The 14,674-nt window shown below is 39.2% G+C and overlaps 1 protein-coding gene across 3 annotated transcripts in view; it reads right to left on the reverse strand.

Moving 5' to 3' along the window:
* Nucleotides 1-7,239: 7,239 nt before the first annotated feature.
* The window catches only part of SLAIN2 (SLAIN motif family member 2), a 79,527-nt gene continuing 72,092 nt past the window's right edge, over nucleotides 7,240-14,674 (reverse strand). For all 3 annotated transcript variants that reach the window (XM_075544368.1, XM_075544367.1, XM_075544366.1), the window contains 2 exons: nucleotides 11,694-12,012; nucleotides 7,240-9,794 (listed from right to left, as the gene is read on the reverse strand). In XM_075544368.1, coding sequence (XP_075400483.1) covers nucleotides 9,728-9,794; nucleotides 11,694-12,012 — 386 coding nt within the window. In that variant the 3' untranslated portion in view covers nucleotides 7,240-9,727. The remainder of the gene's footprint in view (nucleotides 9,795-11,693; nucleotides 12,013-14,674) is intronic.

Consider the following 14,674-nt stretch of genomic DNA (forward strand, 5'->3'; position numbering starts at 1 on the left):
TCGGTATGGGTTGGGATTTACTTAATGGCACCTAACAACAACAAAAACTTTTTAAAAAAAGCAGTGAGTGTGTGCAACGCTTGGTCTCTCCCTGTTCGGAGAAAAGAATAGTGATTGAAGCCGAATGAGACAAGGAAACATTAGTTCCATAGAACCAGGGGGCCACACAAACATCAGTCCCTTGATCCTGAGTCCAGAAGCTCTAGATGGTGCCGTCACCACTAACAACCGCTCTGAAAAAGATCACATTAGAAGGTTCTGGACAGAGCGAGAGAAAAAAGTGGAGCACAAGTCAAAATTATAAGAGACCAAGCTTACTGATCATAGAGACTGGTGGAGCCCCCGAGTGGGGCCTTTAATTACCTTTCAGGTCTGGAACTGCACTGACCCCGTTTGTTAGAATAATCAACTATTTAAGACAACAAGTGCAGTAGTTACTCAGTATCAAGTTTCTTACTTGCTGTTATGTGGCTAGGAGTTAGAATTGACTCGGTGGCCCTGCGTTTGGTTTGGGTTTTGATACTTCTAGATGTGATCATCCGCATGCATCCAACTACTCTGGGTGTTTCTTACGTTGTTGTTAGGTGCCGCCCAGTTGGTTGACTCACAGCGACCCGATGTACAACGGGACCCTGCCCAGTCCTGCACCACCTTCACAAGTGTTCTGAGGTTTGAACTTGCTGTTGCAGGCACTGCGTCAGTCCATCTTGTTGAGCACCTTCCTCTTTTACTGGCCTTTCACTCTGCTAAGCATGTTGTCCTCCATAGACGTGTCTAAGAATATGTCCAAAGTATGTGACACCAACTCTCCCCATCCTTGCCTCTAAGGAGAATTTTGGCTGTACTTCTTTCAAGCAGACTTGTTTGTTCTTTTGGTAGGTCATGGTACTTTCAATATTCTTCACCAACACTGTAATTCAAATGAATCTTCTTCGTTCTCCGGTATACAATATCCAACTTTCATGTACATATGAAACAGCTGGGAATACCATGGCTTGGGTCAGGCACACCTTAGTCTTCCAAATAACATTGCTTTCTCATACATTAAAGAAGTTTTGTGCAGCAAATTTGCCCAATACAACCTGTTGTTTGATCCCTTGATTGCTGCTTCCATGAGTATTGATTATGGATCTGCACAATACAAAATGAGTCAAGGTGTAGCAGGTTAGGAAAGAAGGCGGGCTAGAAGCAGGAAAGGCAGGGAGGATGTGAGAAATGATGGTGCATTTAAAGGGTTGTAACCAAGGCGGTGACACCAAACATGTATGAATTCTTTAATGTAAAGCGGATGATGTACTCTGGACACCTCTGTCCAACTTACCATAAAAGCCTCAAAGGAGAAAAAACCCGTGAGTGTGCATATGGATACTGTAAAGAATTCCAACAGGACAGACATATTTTGGAAAAAGCAAGGCTCGTTACCAACTAGTCTCCAGTTCCCCTTGCAACACGGAACCGTCACTAGTTTCGTTTGTACCCTTCCAGTCTGTCAATCAAGGAAAGACCATACCCGGACCTTTTCATTCCACAAATGGCAGCATACTAACTGGATGGCATTGTAGGACACCCTGCTGTTTACTCTTGACGATGCCACCAGGGAGCCATTGTACATGACTGCACGAAGAGGTCCGTGTTGTGATCTGACGGCTGGCTGGACAGTATTCCTGTAGTGCCTCAGCATCAGACCAATTGTGTATTGTAGGGCACTGAGTCATCCCAGCCTTTTCCCCAAACCGCAGTCTAATTAAATAGACAGTCGCACCAGCGTGTTGACCTGTGTATCTACATGCTCGGCTTTCCCTTTGGGGACGGTCAAAGGGGGTATCACAAAACCCTGTCGACGCTGTGGTTTCTGCAGGCATCATTCCATGACGTGGGGTTCCCTCTTCCTGTTGTGTGGTCATCACCACCGTTTCCAAGTTATCCCACCACCAGTAACAGAAACGCACTGCCCCCCAGCTCCCTCCTTTCCACCCTGGTAGGCACTAATGAATGCTGGTTTCCATGCATGTGCCTATTGCACTTAAGTCGGACCTTCATGGTTGTGTATGCATCCATACACAACATATTATTTATCCATTCATCTGTTGATAGGCACTTTGGTTGTTTCCCTTTTGGGTTATTGTGAATAATGCTGCATTGCTGCATAGGCCCCTGTACTCCTGCTTCCTGTCTTTGGTAACTCAAAAGTACTGCTACAAGGGGTCGGTGGGTGGGGAAGCTGATACCAAGGGCTCAATAGAAACTAACTGTCTAGAAAAGGATAGCAACATGTGTACAAATATGTCACTAACAGGCATTGTAAGAGCTCTCAATAGACTGATTTTAAAAGTACTGCTATAATAGTGCAGTACAGTAGTGATGAAACATACAACTTTCTTCTAGTTCTTTAATGCTTCCTCCCCATCACTATCATGATCCCAATTCTACCTTACAAACCCTGCTAGACCAGAGGATGCACAGACAGGAATTGTAAACACAGGGAATCCAGGAGAAATGAACCCCTCAGGACCAGTGGTGAGAGTGGTGATACCGGGTGGAGGGAAGGTGGGGTAGAAAGAGGGAATTGATTACAAAGATCTACCTGTAACCCCCTCCCTGGGGGACGGACAACAGAAAAGTGGGTTAAGGGAGATGTCGGACAGTGTAAGACATGACAAATAATAATAATTTATAAATTATCAAGGGTTCGTGAGGGAGGAGGGATGGGAAAAATGAGCTGATATCAAGGGCTCAATGGATGTATGTATGGATTGTATGAGCCCCCAATACAGTGATTCAAAGAAAAAATAAAAATGCGATGCAGTTGTTTCTTGCTGCATCTTCTATTAAAGGTTTATAACGGTGGCATTTCTTCTCTTTAACCCTTCCTCAAGGAACCGTGGTTTCATGTTGGGGTGCTAACCCCGCAGCTCAAAACCACTCGCTGCTCTGCAGAGAAAGATGATGTTTCCTACTCTCGTAAAGAGTTAGTTTTGGAAACTTATAGGGGCAGTTGTACCCCAGGCCCTATAGGGTTGTTATAAGTCAGCATTGTCTTGATGGAAGTGTGTTTGGGTTTGTGTAACCTGTCCCCAAAGAACTCTTGTGTTCTTCGAGGGATACCACATCAAACTGGCAATTGGACATCCCCAAGGGGCTCAGAGCATGTTCCTTTGAAATGATCTTTGACGTCTCAGGATTAGAAAGTAGTCTGAGGACCAGGACTCTAAGTGTGGATGAAGTTACGTTTCTCAGCAAAATTCTCACAGGGTAGCTCTTGCTACTCTTGAAGAATGAGTCAATTCAATGGAGTTCTAGAATGTAATGGATACAATGGAAAAAGACAAAGCTTGGTTTAAAAAGGATCAGGAGCTGGGAAGGTACCACATCACAATTTTTACTGAGAATGTGATTTTGAGGAAAGAGTTGGAACAAGAAGGGATTCCCTGAAAGGATCCCTCAGGCAAGAGTTTTCCATACCAGGGAAATCAGTCTAGGAGAGTTCCCAGGATCCAGGAGGGGCCTGCTGGAGGAGTGAGATACTCTGAGAGAAGGGGAAGAAGCCAGAGGAGGGCGACAAGCGACCCTGACTTCCACTTTTACCCTAAATAAAACTAGGAGTACTTACAATTGATTATGAAGATGGTTGGGACTAAAGGACATTTGTAAGGTCCCTTGGCTTGGTGGATATGTGGAAATGGACTGGGGTCAGGGTTGAAGCAGGGAAAATCGTCAGGAGGTTGTTCCCAGAATCCAGGGGAGTGGCGCTCAGACTAGGAGCAAGTAGTGGGAGGTAGTGGAATTCTGGATATGTTGTGTAGGTCGAATCAGTGACATTTATTAACTTGGTGAAGAGAGAGAGATTTCAAGAATGTCTCTTAAGTTTTTACTCTGTTGTCATCAGTCTGTGCTTTGAAAATTCTCCAGGAAGCACCAACAAAGCCATAATCCACGTGGTACTATTTGAAAGGTGTCCCTGGGTAGTGAAACTGATTAACAGTAGACAGGTGTATAAAGTGAACAAGCATACCGGTGACAAATGTGCTACTTGGAACATCAACTCTATGAGGTCAAAAGGGCAGCACATTACCTAGAAATTCAGAAGGCAGGAAATATGGCTGAACGGAAACAGGAACGTGGGGCATGATGGAGAGAGGCAGCGGGAATAGTGGTGTTACACGGAGATTATTATTACTGACGCCATGAAGAAAACTGTGTATAAATTATTGAATGGAAATGAATTTGCTATGTAAACTTTCACTCATACCACAAAAAAGTTAATCTATGTCCTGTTTTTAAAAAAGCAGGACATTCATATTATTAACATTTAATAGGTTAATGTACACCTTTGTTCAAAATCAAACTATGATCTCTGTTAAGTGCGAAACATTTTCACACATTATATAAGACTCTCCCTTCCACTCAGTCTTTTGTAACTAGGACAGGTCAGCAGTTAAAACATTTGTGTCTGGGTGGTGAGACTGTAGGCAACTTCTATTTTAATCTTCATTATTTAAAAAAAGCAATGAGTCTCTGAGGTATCACCCTGGTGTGATGCAAAGATTATATAAATAATAAAATCCAGATTCACAGGCGGGAACGTTATCAGAGCTTGAATTCTGAACACCCAGTTTGCGGAAAGGCTGTGGACGGCAATGGAAGCCTAAAATCCACTTGCGGGGTCCACACCTGGATTTTAAGCCTGCCTACCCTCTGGAAGGTTGTGAATAGCCTTGTAATCAGACAAAGAGCACTAAAGTCAATTAAGGAAGATGTAGTTAGGTTAGAATGTATCATTTGATCTCCATTTGGACCTATGTTAAAGGTGTTTCAGTTAGAAAAGTGAAATGTGTCTAAGTCTCTGGTGAATCTTCTCGGACCATAGACCAGGGATGAGAGTAGTCCTGCTATGATGCAAAGTGAATTGGAAAGTGGATTATTGCAGTCGCAGTTAAAATGTCACACCTTTATCAGTTGATCTCCCTTTTGACCCATTTTAAATTTGTTCTAGTTTTTAATATTTCATGTGTGATTCAGATGATACGGTTTTACTTTATTTTTCTGTGTATGAAATCCAAGATTGGTAAATCTAGACAGTCATTGTGCTAGGTAGCCAGACAGGGACAGGGGCTGTCCCTCCCATGCCTGTATGCTCCCCTAGAGGAGAACCAGGCAAGCATTAGTCACCAGGAAGCCTTTACCTGGGCATGCTACAATTCAGGCCCCAAGCCAGGTGGGGATACACCTCGGCAGCCCAAACTAGGCCCATGACCCCATGCAGGTGGGCTAAACGCCACCAATGGGCCAACCAATACCTTTGACTACGCCTCCCCAGCCAGAAGTTTAAAATACCATGGTGGCGGGATGTGGCCCTTCTCCCCTCTGACTCTGCTCCTATGTTCGCCGGTGCCATGCTGTGCTCTCTCTGGCCTCAGTTCACTGCATATGGGCTGCAGTCCCAAGAGGTGGCCCATGTTCAGTGGTGGCCCCAGCACGGCTCCTGCATCTTCCCTGAAATAGCATGTACTCCTTTGAGACTGTGAAACCTGAAACTTCTCCTGTCCTTTATAAAAGCTCCCTTGGATTACAAACCAGGCTTCGACGTGAAGCCAAAAATCGAGGTATTACCCATCTGAGAAACCTAGCAATTGGATTAATGGTTTCTTGGGGTTATGACAAGGGAGGTTGGGGATGAGGGAATACAAGAGTAACAATGAATATAAGCAGAAGACGTTCTACAATAGACTGGTGATGACTGCGTAACCTCTTAATATGACAACTATTGAATTATATGCCAATAAAATGGTTAAAAATAAAAGCAATGAGTTTCTACAGTTTTCAGTGAGAATAAAACCTTTGTTTTCACCTTGTCTTAAAAAGAAAACGTTTAAGGTTACCCACTGTAGACATGGAATTGGTTAGAAATTAGCATGCAGTTAACAAAGATTTCAGTAAACTGTATTACGTAAGATCCATGAGAAAAAACTGTTCCAATTTTAAACCTGTAGCCTGAGGGCCATTTAGACTGTTCATATTTTAAAAACATTATGAGTTGCTAATTTTGGCTTCATGTATGCATGAACATCTTGCTTCCACATAAAATTTAATTTCTCCAATTTTTATTCTGCTCTTTAACTCAAAGCTAAACCTTGAGACAGCAAATCTTTCACAAGAACCTCTATAAGGGTTTTTCTGTTGTGCTGAGCAAATGAATGAAGGTAACTTCTCATTCACTGTTTTCCAAATGTGTAGGCATTACATTTTAAATGGTTGTTACATGTTTTGGGGCTGGATTGAGATGAAAAACTCAAAAGTTCAGGGTGTCATTTTCCCAGTGCTTTGTAGTGAGAGGACAGGAACATATCTCACAATTATGCAGTATGGGGCAGAACAAGCACTTCCCAGAGGTTTGGGACTTAATATTGTGTGAGGTCTCCGAAAAGCGGTGTGCACAATAACCTCCACACCTGTTTGGTTTCAACATACATCAATTTCCTCTCTTTAAAGCTTCTGTTTTTGCTTATTTTATAAAAGCTAACTTTTTTTTTCTAGCAAGATATTATTTCACAGACAAGAAAATTCCAGGGACAAACCAGTTTGGAGTAAATTATCAATTAACTCCAACTAAACCACATTGGCTATAAGTAAGGCAGAGAGAGCATGATATAATTCAGTCCCATGAAGACTAAGTATGAAAGAGAAATATAATTTCAGTTTGTTTTAAAACACCAACAAATATGTGAAACTAACCAGGCAACTGGAAGTGGTGGTTAAGAATCTTACCATATCCAGAAAATAATAAAACACTTGGAAAAACGAATATAAATTTAATAATAAACATTATGGTCAGGCTGTTTATTAAGGAGGCAACCACATATACAAGTTCGGCTAAAAAATGTTTGCAAATCAAACTTCATGTGATCTAAAAGGACCATGCGTATTGTCAAAAATGGACACCTGTACATTCAATAAAAAATTCAAACATACATAGTCTAGATTATTCTAGAGTTATACACACATCTGGGGCCATATATGTAACTAATTCTCTTTCAAAAAAAGTGATTTTAAAAAATTTTATAAAAGTGATGTATTGAGAGAATTTTAAAAAGTATTCGACAATTATGAATGGTCCCCAGTTTTACAAAATGTGATTTCCAGGGTTTGAAAACTGAAAAACTCAACTCTTTAGAGAGTGTTTTCTATTGTACAAACAGGTTTTGTAGAAAAACGATCCAGCAAATGCTTGAGTTAAGAATATTTATATTTTTCCAATTTTTTTTTACATTTTTATTAACACACTTACAAAAAATAACATTCAAACACTGAGAAAATTAAATAACTTTGGAAGCAGCGCTCACAGCTTTCTGCTTACATATAAGTGACAATTCTGGGCTGTTGGCACAGAAAAAAAAATCCACATTCATAAAACCTTTACTACTATATGTCAAACATAAATTCAAAATCATAGGCACTAGTTTATCAAATCCACGTTTCTTCTGTAAGACTAACCACAGTATCCTTGGACTTCCCCAAACAGAAAAATTGGCAATATACAAAGTCTTCCTAGTAAAAAGGCAATTTTTCTCTTTAGGAAATTGAAACCCCAGAGTCTGTGGTAGTACAACAACAGGTAAAATAATACTTATGAAACTCAGATCCAAAATATGTTTTCAATAAGTGATGAAATATTTTCGTTCAAAACAAAAACAAACTTCAATAACCTGAATATTCCTTTTGAAACTGATTAAACTTAAAACTGTAATGGAAGTTTCATAATAGGATTAGTTGGTTGCAGCATATTTTGTTTTTCAATGTTGTACTGAAAACGGAGACCTAGTTTAGGTTGTGTGTATGCGATCTTTAAATTAGACAGTGGCTAGTTAGTTCTTTCTTTCACTTATGTAGATTTACATGAGCTCCCTCCCCACCCAGCAGATGCCTGCTCTATCTTCCTTCAACAGGAGACGTGTTTTAGTTCATCATGTGGAATTCTGGTACTGTTCCACCCCATCACCCTAAAACTCAAAGATAGCTTTTTCTCTTGCATCAATACATCAAAAAAAAAAAAAAGGTAATATAGGCAGTTTAAATCTCCAGACTGCCTGCCTACCAGTCAAGCTAATAAATACCACACCACGATGTCAGTCGTGGCAAAACAGGAATCTTGGCTCTCAGTTTTACCATTCCCTCAGCCTATGAACCGCAACGCTGTCCTGAATATCAAGCCTTCCATTTTTCTCACTTTCTTTTGCCAACTTACAGAATGCTTTTGACTAACAGGAAATGGACAATGTCCAATTCTTTAAAATCTTTTAGCTGACCCAATTTCCAATCATTTTAGAGTTGTTCAAATTAAATATTTAATAACAGACCTTGCTATTAAAAATGAGCAGCCTGTTGCAGAAGGAAGTTTTAGTCTGGTAACAGATAAAACAAAAATCGGTGATTTCAAGGGTGTATGCATAAGAGCCATTAGACGGCAAGTATTTAACAGTTCATAGTCCTTTGCTACCCAAAATGCAAACATTGATATAAGGCAAAATCTAAGTCAAAAGGAACAGTATTTCTAAAAGATGTTTTATATAGTTACAGGTTAAAGTGGACCAACAAGTAGGATTCAGCAGGCGTCATTTCCTACCACATGTAAGACCGTTTTGTCACTTAATATTAACAGTATGACTATCGTCACCAGAGATTTTGTAGGTTGAGTGCATAGATATGCCCCCTTCTTCTTCTTTTTTTTTCTTCGAAATGGTTTCATTCCCGGTTGTAAGAACTGAGGTGTTGTTGTATCAAGAATAAAGACATACACTACTTGCTTTTTCCCATCACAGAAGCCTGCTAACAAAAACACGGTTTCTTAGTTCAGTAATAGATAACAGCATGTGAAGAAGTTGGCTTCAATAGCAAAGGCCTTCTTTCCTGAGCCAGGAACTATAAAGTTTAGAAAGATTGTACAACTAATATTAAGCCCTTTTGGCAATCAAAACAAACACATAAAAGTCTACTATGTCAATGGAACATGATGGATGCATCTGCTGGTGGTGGCATGTCAGCTACACCCCACATTTAAGATTAAACAAAGTGATGTGCCATCTAGTATACAATTTTTCTAGTAAAATCTGGAAAAAAATTTCTAGAATGCTCCCAAATTTAGATTTTATGTCTCTAATTCTTTTTTTGTGTGTGTCTCTAATTCTTAATCCAGTTTTCTATTCCTTTTTTTTTTTTCAGTTTAGTGTCCTGCAGTGCTAGTAAAGCACTAATGAAACACTTTAGATAACTAGTCAGAATATTAGTTCTCATTAACACAAAGATTTATTGGTATGATTTATACAGTAAATTCGGTTGACCGTTGAGGTTTTGGATAAGCCCTGAATTCACCACTTTCTTGTGCACGCTGGTACTCTCTCGTTTACAAATGGGCATTTCTCTTTGGCATCCATTAGGTTTTTGCCCAGATCTTGGCCTCTGTCAAATATGAAAAAAATCAATTTGGTTTCTATTAAACAAAACTAAAAATGATTCCATGGAGAGTGATTGATTACCAAACGCATCTGATGTTAAAGGTCATTAAAGTGCTGCTTGATCATCTCTGTCGGTTTGTGCTAATTAAGACAGAGAGGGCTGGGATCGTATAAACCCCAAGAGTCTTATGTGAACAGTCTGCATATAAAAGGTGGTGTTTTGCCTGGTGAAGGGGTGTCCATGAAGCCGTGGACCTCTGCGTTCTTGCCTTTGCTGGTCAGTAACAGCCATCTTTCCAACTGTCATCTTTCATGCTACCGTAAGTTCTAGGAGCTTGCAAGGATCTGAAAAACAAAACAAAAAACCCACCAATTTCGTAATGTGATTTGCAAAGTTCACCGAATCATTACTATATGATTTCCCTGTGTACTAATTTCTTGGCAAAGTTCTAAAGACTTTCCCATACGCAGTAGTCTTACTACTTTCAAGTTTTACTTCCTAATGTCTTTGCTAACCCTGGTGGTGATCCCGAGTGTGGCTTGGGGTAAATGTTAACTGTCAGAAGTTGATCATACCTGGAATGTCTACGAGAGAGATTAAAATGTGTAATTTCTTAAGAATTACAGGCCTACAATATAAAACAACTTTTATGCAAAACAATGTACCGCTTTGGGTACAAAATTACTGACATAATTAGACCGTCAGGGAGTTTAACACAGGCACTGGAGTAAAAGAATGGAAAGATCATCTACCTTTTTAATCACATGAATAGCCCCCTTTTATGTGATTATTTTTCTCTGAGGCGCAGTGATGCTTATGCCATTAGAGAGAGAACTCTCAGTGGAGAGGCCTTTGAAGACAGGCATACATGAAATTGAAGGTCTTATGAGTTGTGTGGCCGAAGGTAAATTAACTTAACGAAATTCTGTGTCCCCTTTGGTAAAATAGGCATCCTAATAATAGCTACTCTTATAATTGGATTCCCTGGGTGGTTCGAATGGTTATGCAGTCAACTACTCATCAAAAGGTTCACACTCACCCAGAGGTGCCTTGAAGACAGCACCGCCTGCAATCGGCTTCTGAAAGGTCACAACTTTGAAAACCTTTTAGGGCAGTTCTATTCTCCACCAGGAGTTGGCATTAACTTGATGGCAACTAATGCCACCACCCTGGTAACGTTATTGTAAAAACTAGATGGTCTCAAACATAGCAACAATTGTGAGGATGTCCCCGGACTGGGCAGTGTTTTGCTGGTCCACACAGGGCTGCTATGAATCAGAACTGTCTCCAGGACACCTAACAACTACAAAGTATTCAGCACGTGCAGAGCAAAATGCTGCTGTACTCTACTACTGAATTTAGTACAAAATGTTCATCTCAGAATCAAGAAAACGTGGCTCACTGCAGTGAAAAACTGATGCAATGAAAAACATTTTTTCCATGTAAACAAATATTCCAAGTTTAATGATAGTCAACACATATTTATTGATGGTAGTAATCAATCACATTCCTGAAAGGCATGCATGAACACAATCTGGGTGGGAATTAGAATCACCTATGGAGATTTGGGGAAAGTTAAAAAAAAAGAACAAAAGTAGTACAGCTCCAGAATCTGGGCCTCACATGAAAATCTAGTAAGTTAGGCTCCCCAGATATACAATGCAGAGCTGTATTTATATAAAAGCCATAGATAATTCTGAATTGTATCAGGGTTAAAAAACCACCCACAGAGATTATACTCCAACTTGGTAGCTTTTTTTATCTTAAATCTCATTGTATCAAGATAATTTTATTATTTTGTTGAACAAATATTAAATTGAGGTGTTAATATTTTTCTTTAGAAATTCTGAGGTAGTTAACCATCAAGCTGGACAGCTCACCAAATTTAATCTGAACCAAACTAGGTTATACCCTACTATCCCCAATGAGGGTCTCTTTAAAAATATTATTTCACTGCCACTGAGCCAATTCTGAAGCACAATGATCCTACAGGGCAGAGTAGAAATGCCCCTATGGTTTCGGAGGCTATAAATCTTCATGGGAGCAGAATGCCTCACTTAACTCCCACAGGATATTGGTGACTTTGGACCCCTCCCTCCCCTTCCAAGCTTGTGGTTAACATACCGTGTAACCCACTACGCCACCCATGCTCACAATCAAATGCAGAGATGAGAGTCATTTCAATTTCATCTACCTTCCTATGTTTTCAGAGTGCTGACAGAGTGTGCACATTTGCCACGTACCTGCGAACAGGCTGTGCAAGTTTGCTGCGAGGCACTGGTATACCCCCAGCAGAAGGGGCACTGGGTCTGGGCAAGCCACTCCTCATAGCAGTTGTCCCTGCAGGTCTGGTTAGAGTAGCACTGTTGATATTGCTGGGAGGAGTTGCTGGGGCTGTGTTCTGAACCAGGGGCGGCCCAGGTGAGGAGGTGGTTTGTGTGAGCTGTGTGACTTCCTGGCCACCAGGAGAACCAGAGCCATGGTTACTAAATGCTTTCATTGGCTGCCGGAGAGCCAAAGGAGATGGTGCTGCAGGGGAGCGGAATTTGCCTGGAGACGGTACTGTAGAACGGCAGAGAGAAACGTTTTCAGTGCAAACCCAGTGTAAGAAAACCATGCTTTCTATGACGCTTGATGACTAGGCATTTTTTGAAGTATTAAAAAACTTCACTCTATATTACTAAAAAAGGCATGAAAAACAAGAAGTAAAATTGCCTGTACTTGAAACTGATATGTTGCCTATACTAAGAAACACCAAGGAAATATGAGAATTAATAAATCTGAAGTTAGCAAAATACCAGGCTATACAGTTTATACAAATCAGTTGATTTTTAAATATTAGCAACAACATCTGGGAAACATTAAAACCAATGCCATTTATTTATTTTATTTTGGGGGGGGGGCCATTTATAATAGCATGAAATTTGAAATGCTAAAAAAATTTGAAATGCTTTTGAGCAAATTTAACAAAATTTAAGGGGGCTTCAGAAAGTTTGTAGAATTATGTTATTAAAAGATAATAAATTGTTGTGAGAAATTAAAGACGATCTAGAAAGAGAGTGAGGAGGTAGGTTAGGATTTTCAAAAATCAATAGTTAAGATATACAGCAATAACATTCTAACTCAAACCCCACAATTGTTTTTAAATATAAAGTTAATAAATATTAACAAGTTGATATTAATATTTATAGAGAAATGCAAGTATCTAGAATAGGCCAAACAAATTTGAAAAAGTTGGATGATGCATATTACCTGGCTTCTAAACTTACTATAGATCTATTGTAAGTCAATGTATTCTGAAAATGAAAGCTTGATTGAAACAGAACAGAAATAAATCTATGCATATATAGTAAAATTATTTTCAACACTTTCTGGAACAATTAGAAATACATGTAGTAAAAAACTAAACCTTGAACCTTACAGCAGTTCTCAATCTGTGGGTCAAGACCCCTTTGAAGTTTGAACGACCCTTTCACAGGGGTTGCCCGATTCATAACAGTAGTAAAATTACAGTTATGATGTAGCAATGAAAATAATTTTATAGTTGGGGGGTCACACAACATGAGGAACTGTATTGAAGGTTTGCAGCATGAAGAAGGTTGAGAAGCACTGCCCTAATAGCACTCAAATAAACAAACTCAGCGGCCATCCAGTCAATGCTGACTCATAATGACCTGCTGTGTGTTTCTGAGACTGTAACTGTTTACAGGAGTAGAAAACCCACGCCTTAAAATGGATTCAAACCTAAATATAAAATTTAAAACCTAAAATAAAAATAAAACCTAAATTAAAAATATAAAAGTACGGAATAAAATCTTCATGGTCCATTTTGTTAGGCGAACATTTCTTCAACAAGTGCCTTGAAAATGTACTAAAACAACATCAACAACAGTTGTAAATTGGACCTCATAAAAACTAACAACTGAAGCAATTATTAAGACAAAAGGGCAAGTCAGATGGGAAGAAAATATTTGCAAAATATGTTTGGATGATGAAAACATTTATTAAAAATATGCAAAAAACCTCTGGACAAACCAATACTGAAATAAGCAAATTATTCAAATTTACTTCACAAAGGCATAAGTGGAAAAGAAAATATCTCACTATTATTAATCATGACTATTTAACTTATTATTGAAACGAGAAGAAAACACCTCTATGAGCATAGCTAAAATTAAAAGGGCTGATACACATCAAGTACTGCTATATTCTCATAATCTTCACAGCACCGTTTAAAAATTTTTTGCAATCCATCTTCTTTCATTTCCACAGGTGACTACAGAGTAAATGTCCTTCAATCCCAATCTCTACAGTTCCATCTTTGTCTCCCTTGCCGGACAAGTCTCTACCTAAATGGTTTCACTGTCTTCTTGGAATCTCAGAGAATAATCAAAGTTACAGAATTCCTCCAGCCACTGCGCACGGTCCCAAAGATAGAAAGCCAGCTTCAATCCTACTATTTACATTGCTGGGACTTTTCAGATCAGGATTTTTTTTGTGGGAATAAAGGCTTTAGTTTAAAGCAGGTACAGTAAAATTCAGAGAAGAGGACCATTATATCCAAAGAATATTACGGAAAGACCCGGGGAGATGGGAGAAAGGTCAGTTTAGGAGACACACAGAACCTGGATCTGGTTGAGAACTGACAAAAAAAGTCTTATGCTTTCTTCTTGTGGTGACTCAGGTAAAGGTCACAGTAAACTGAGGTAGATTATACTGATGAAGATGAGAATTTCATTTCTATTGACCGCTTCACAAAGATTAGGGTATGTTTTAAATGCCTTACCCAATCTTAACATTATTGTACAGCATATATTTTATTCATTTATACATATATAACCTCATTAAAAAGGTAATATAGTGGAAGAACTTTCCTTTTGATACTTGAAGTAGCACAGAGCTACACATCTAAAAAGCCTCGCTGGACGACAACAATAATAAAGAGCCAAACAAAGAATTTTTCATTATTCACATGTGCACATGAAAGTAAACCTAATTTGGTGTTCTTAAAAACAAAACTCTAAAGACAAAAGCAGATTAAAAATTAAAAATAATTTTTAAATGGTTTACTCAAGTACACTATTTATTGTTGTTGTGATGCATGCTCAGCTTTATTTCTTGCCCCTGTTCTGTTCACTGGGCTGGTGCACCATATCCACCACACTCATCATCGTGGAAACATTTTATTTTAGTCAGTCTTGCCTGAAAACTACCATATATTCTC

The sequence above is a fragment of the Tenrec ecaudatus genome, chromosome 3 (genome assembly GCF_050624435.1).
Source record: "Tenrec ecaudatus isolate mTenEca1 chromosome 3, mTenEca1.hap1, whole genome shotgun sequence".
Lineage (NCBI taxonomy): Eukaryota > Metazoa > Chordata > Mammalia > Afrosoricida > Tenrecidae > Tenrec > Tenrec ecaudatus.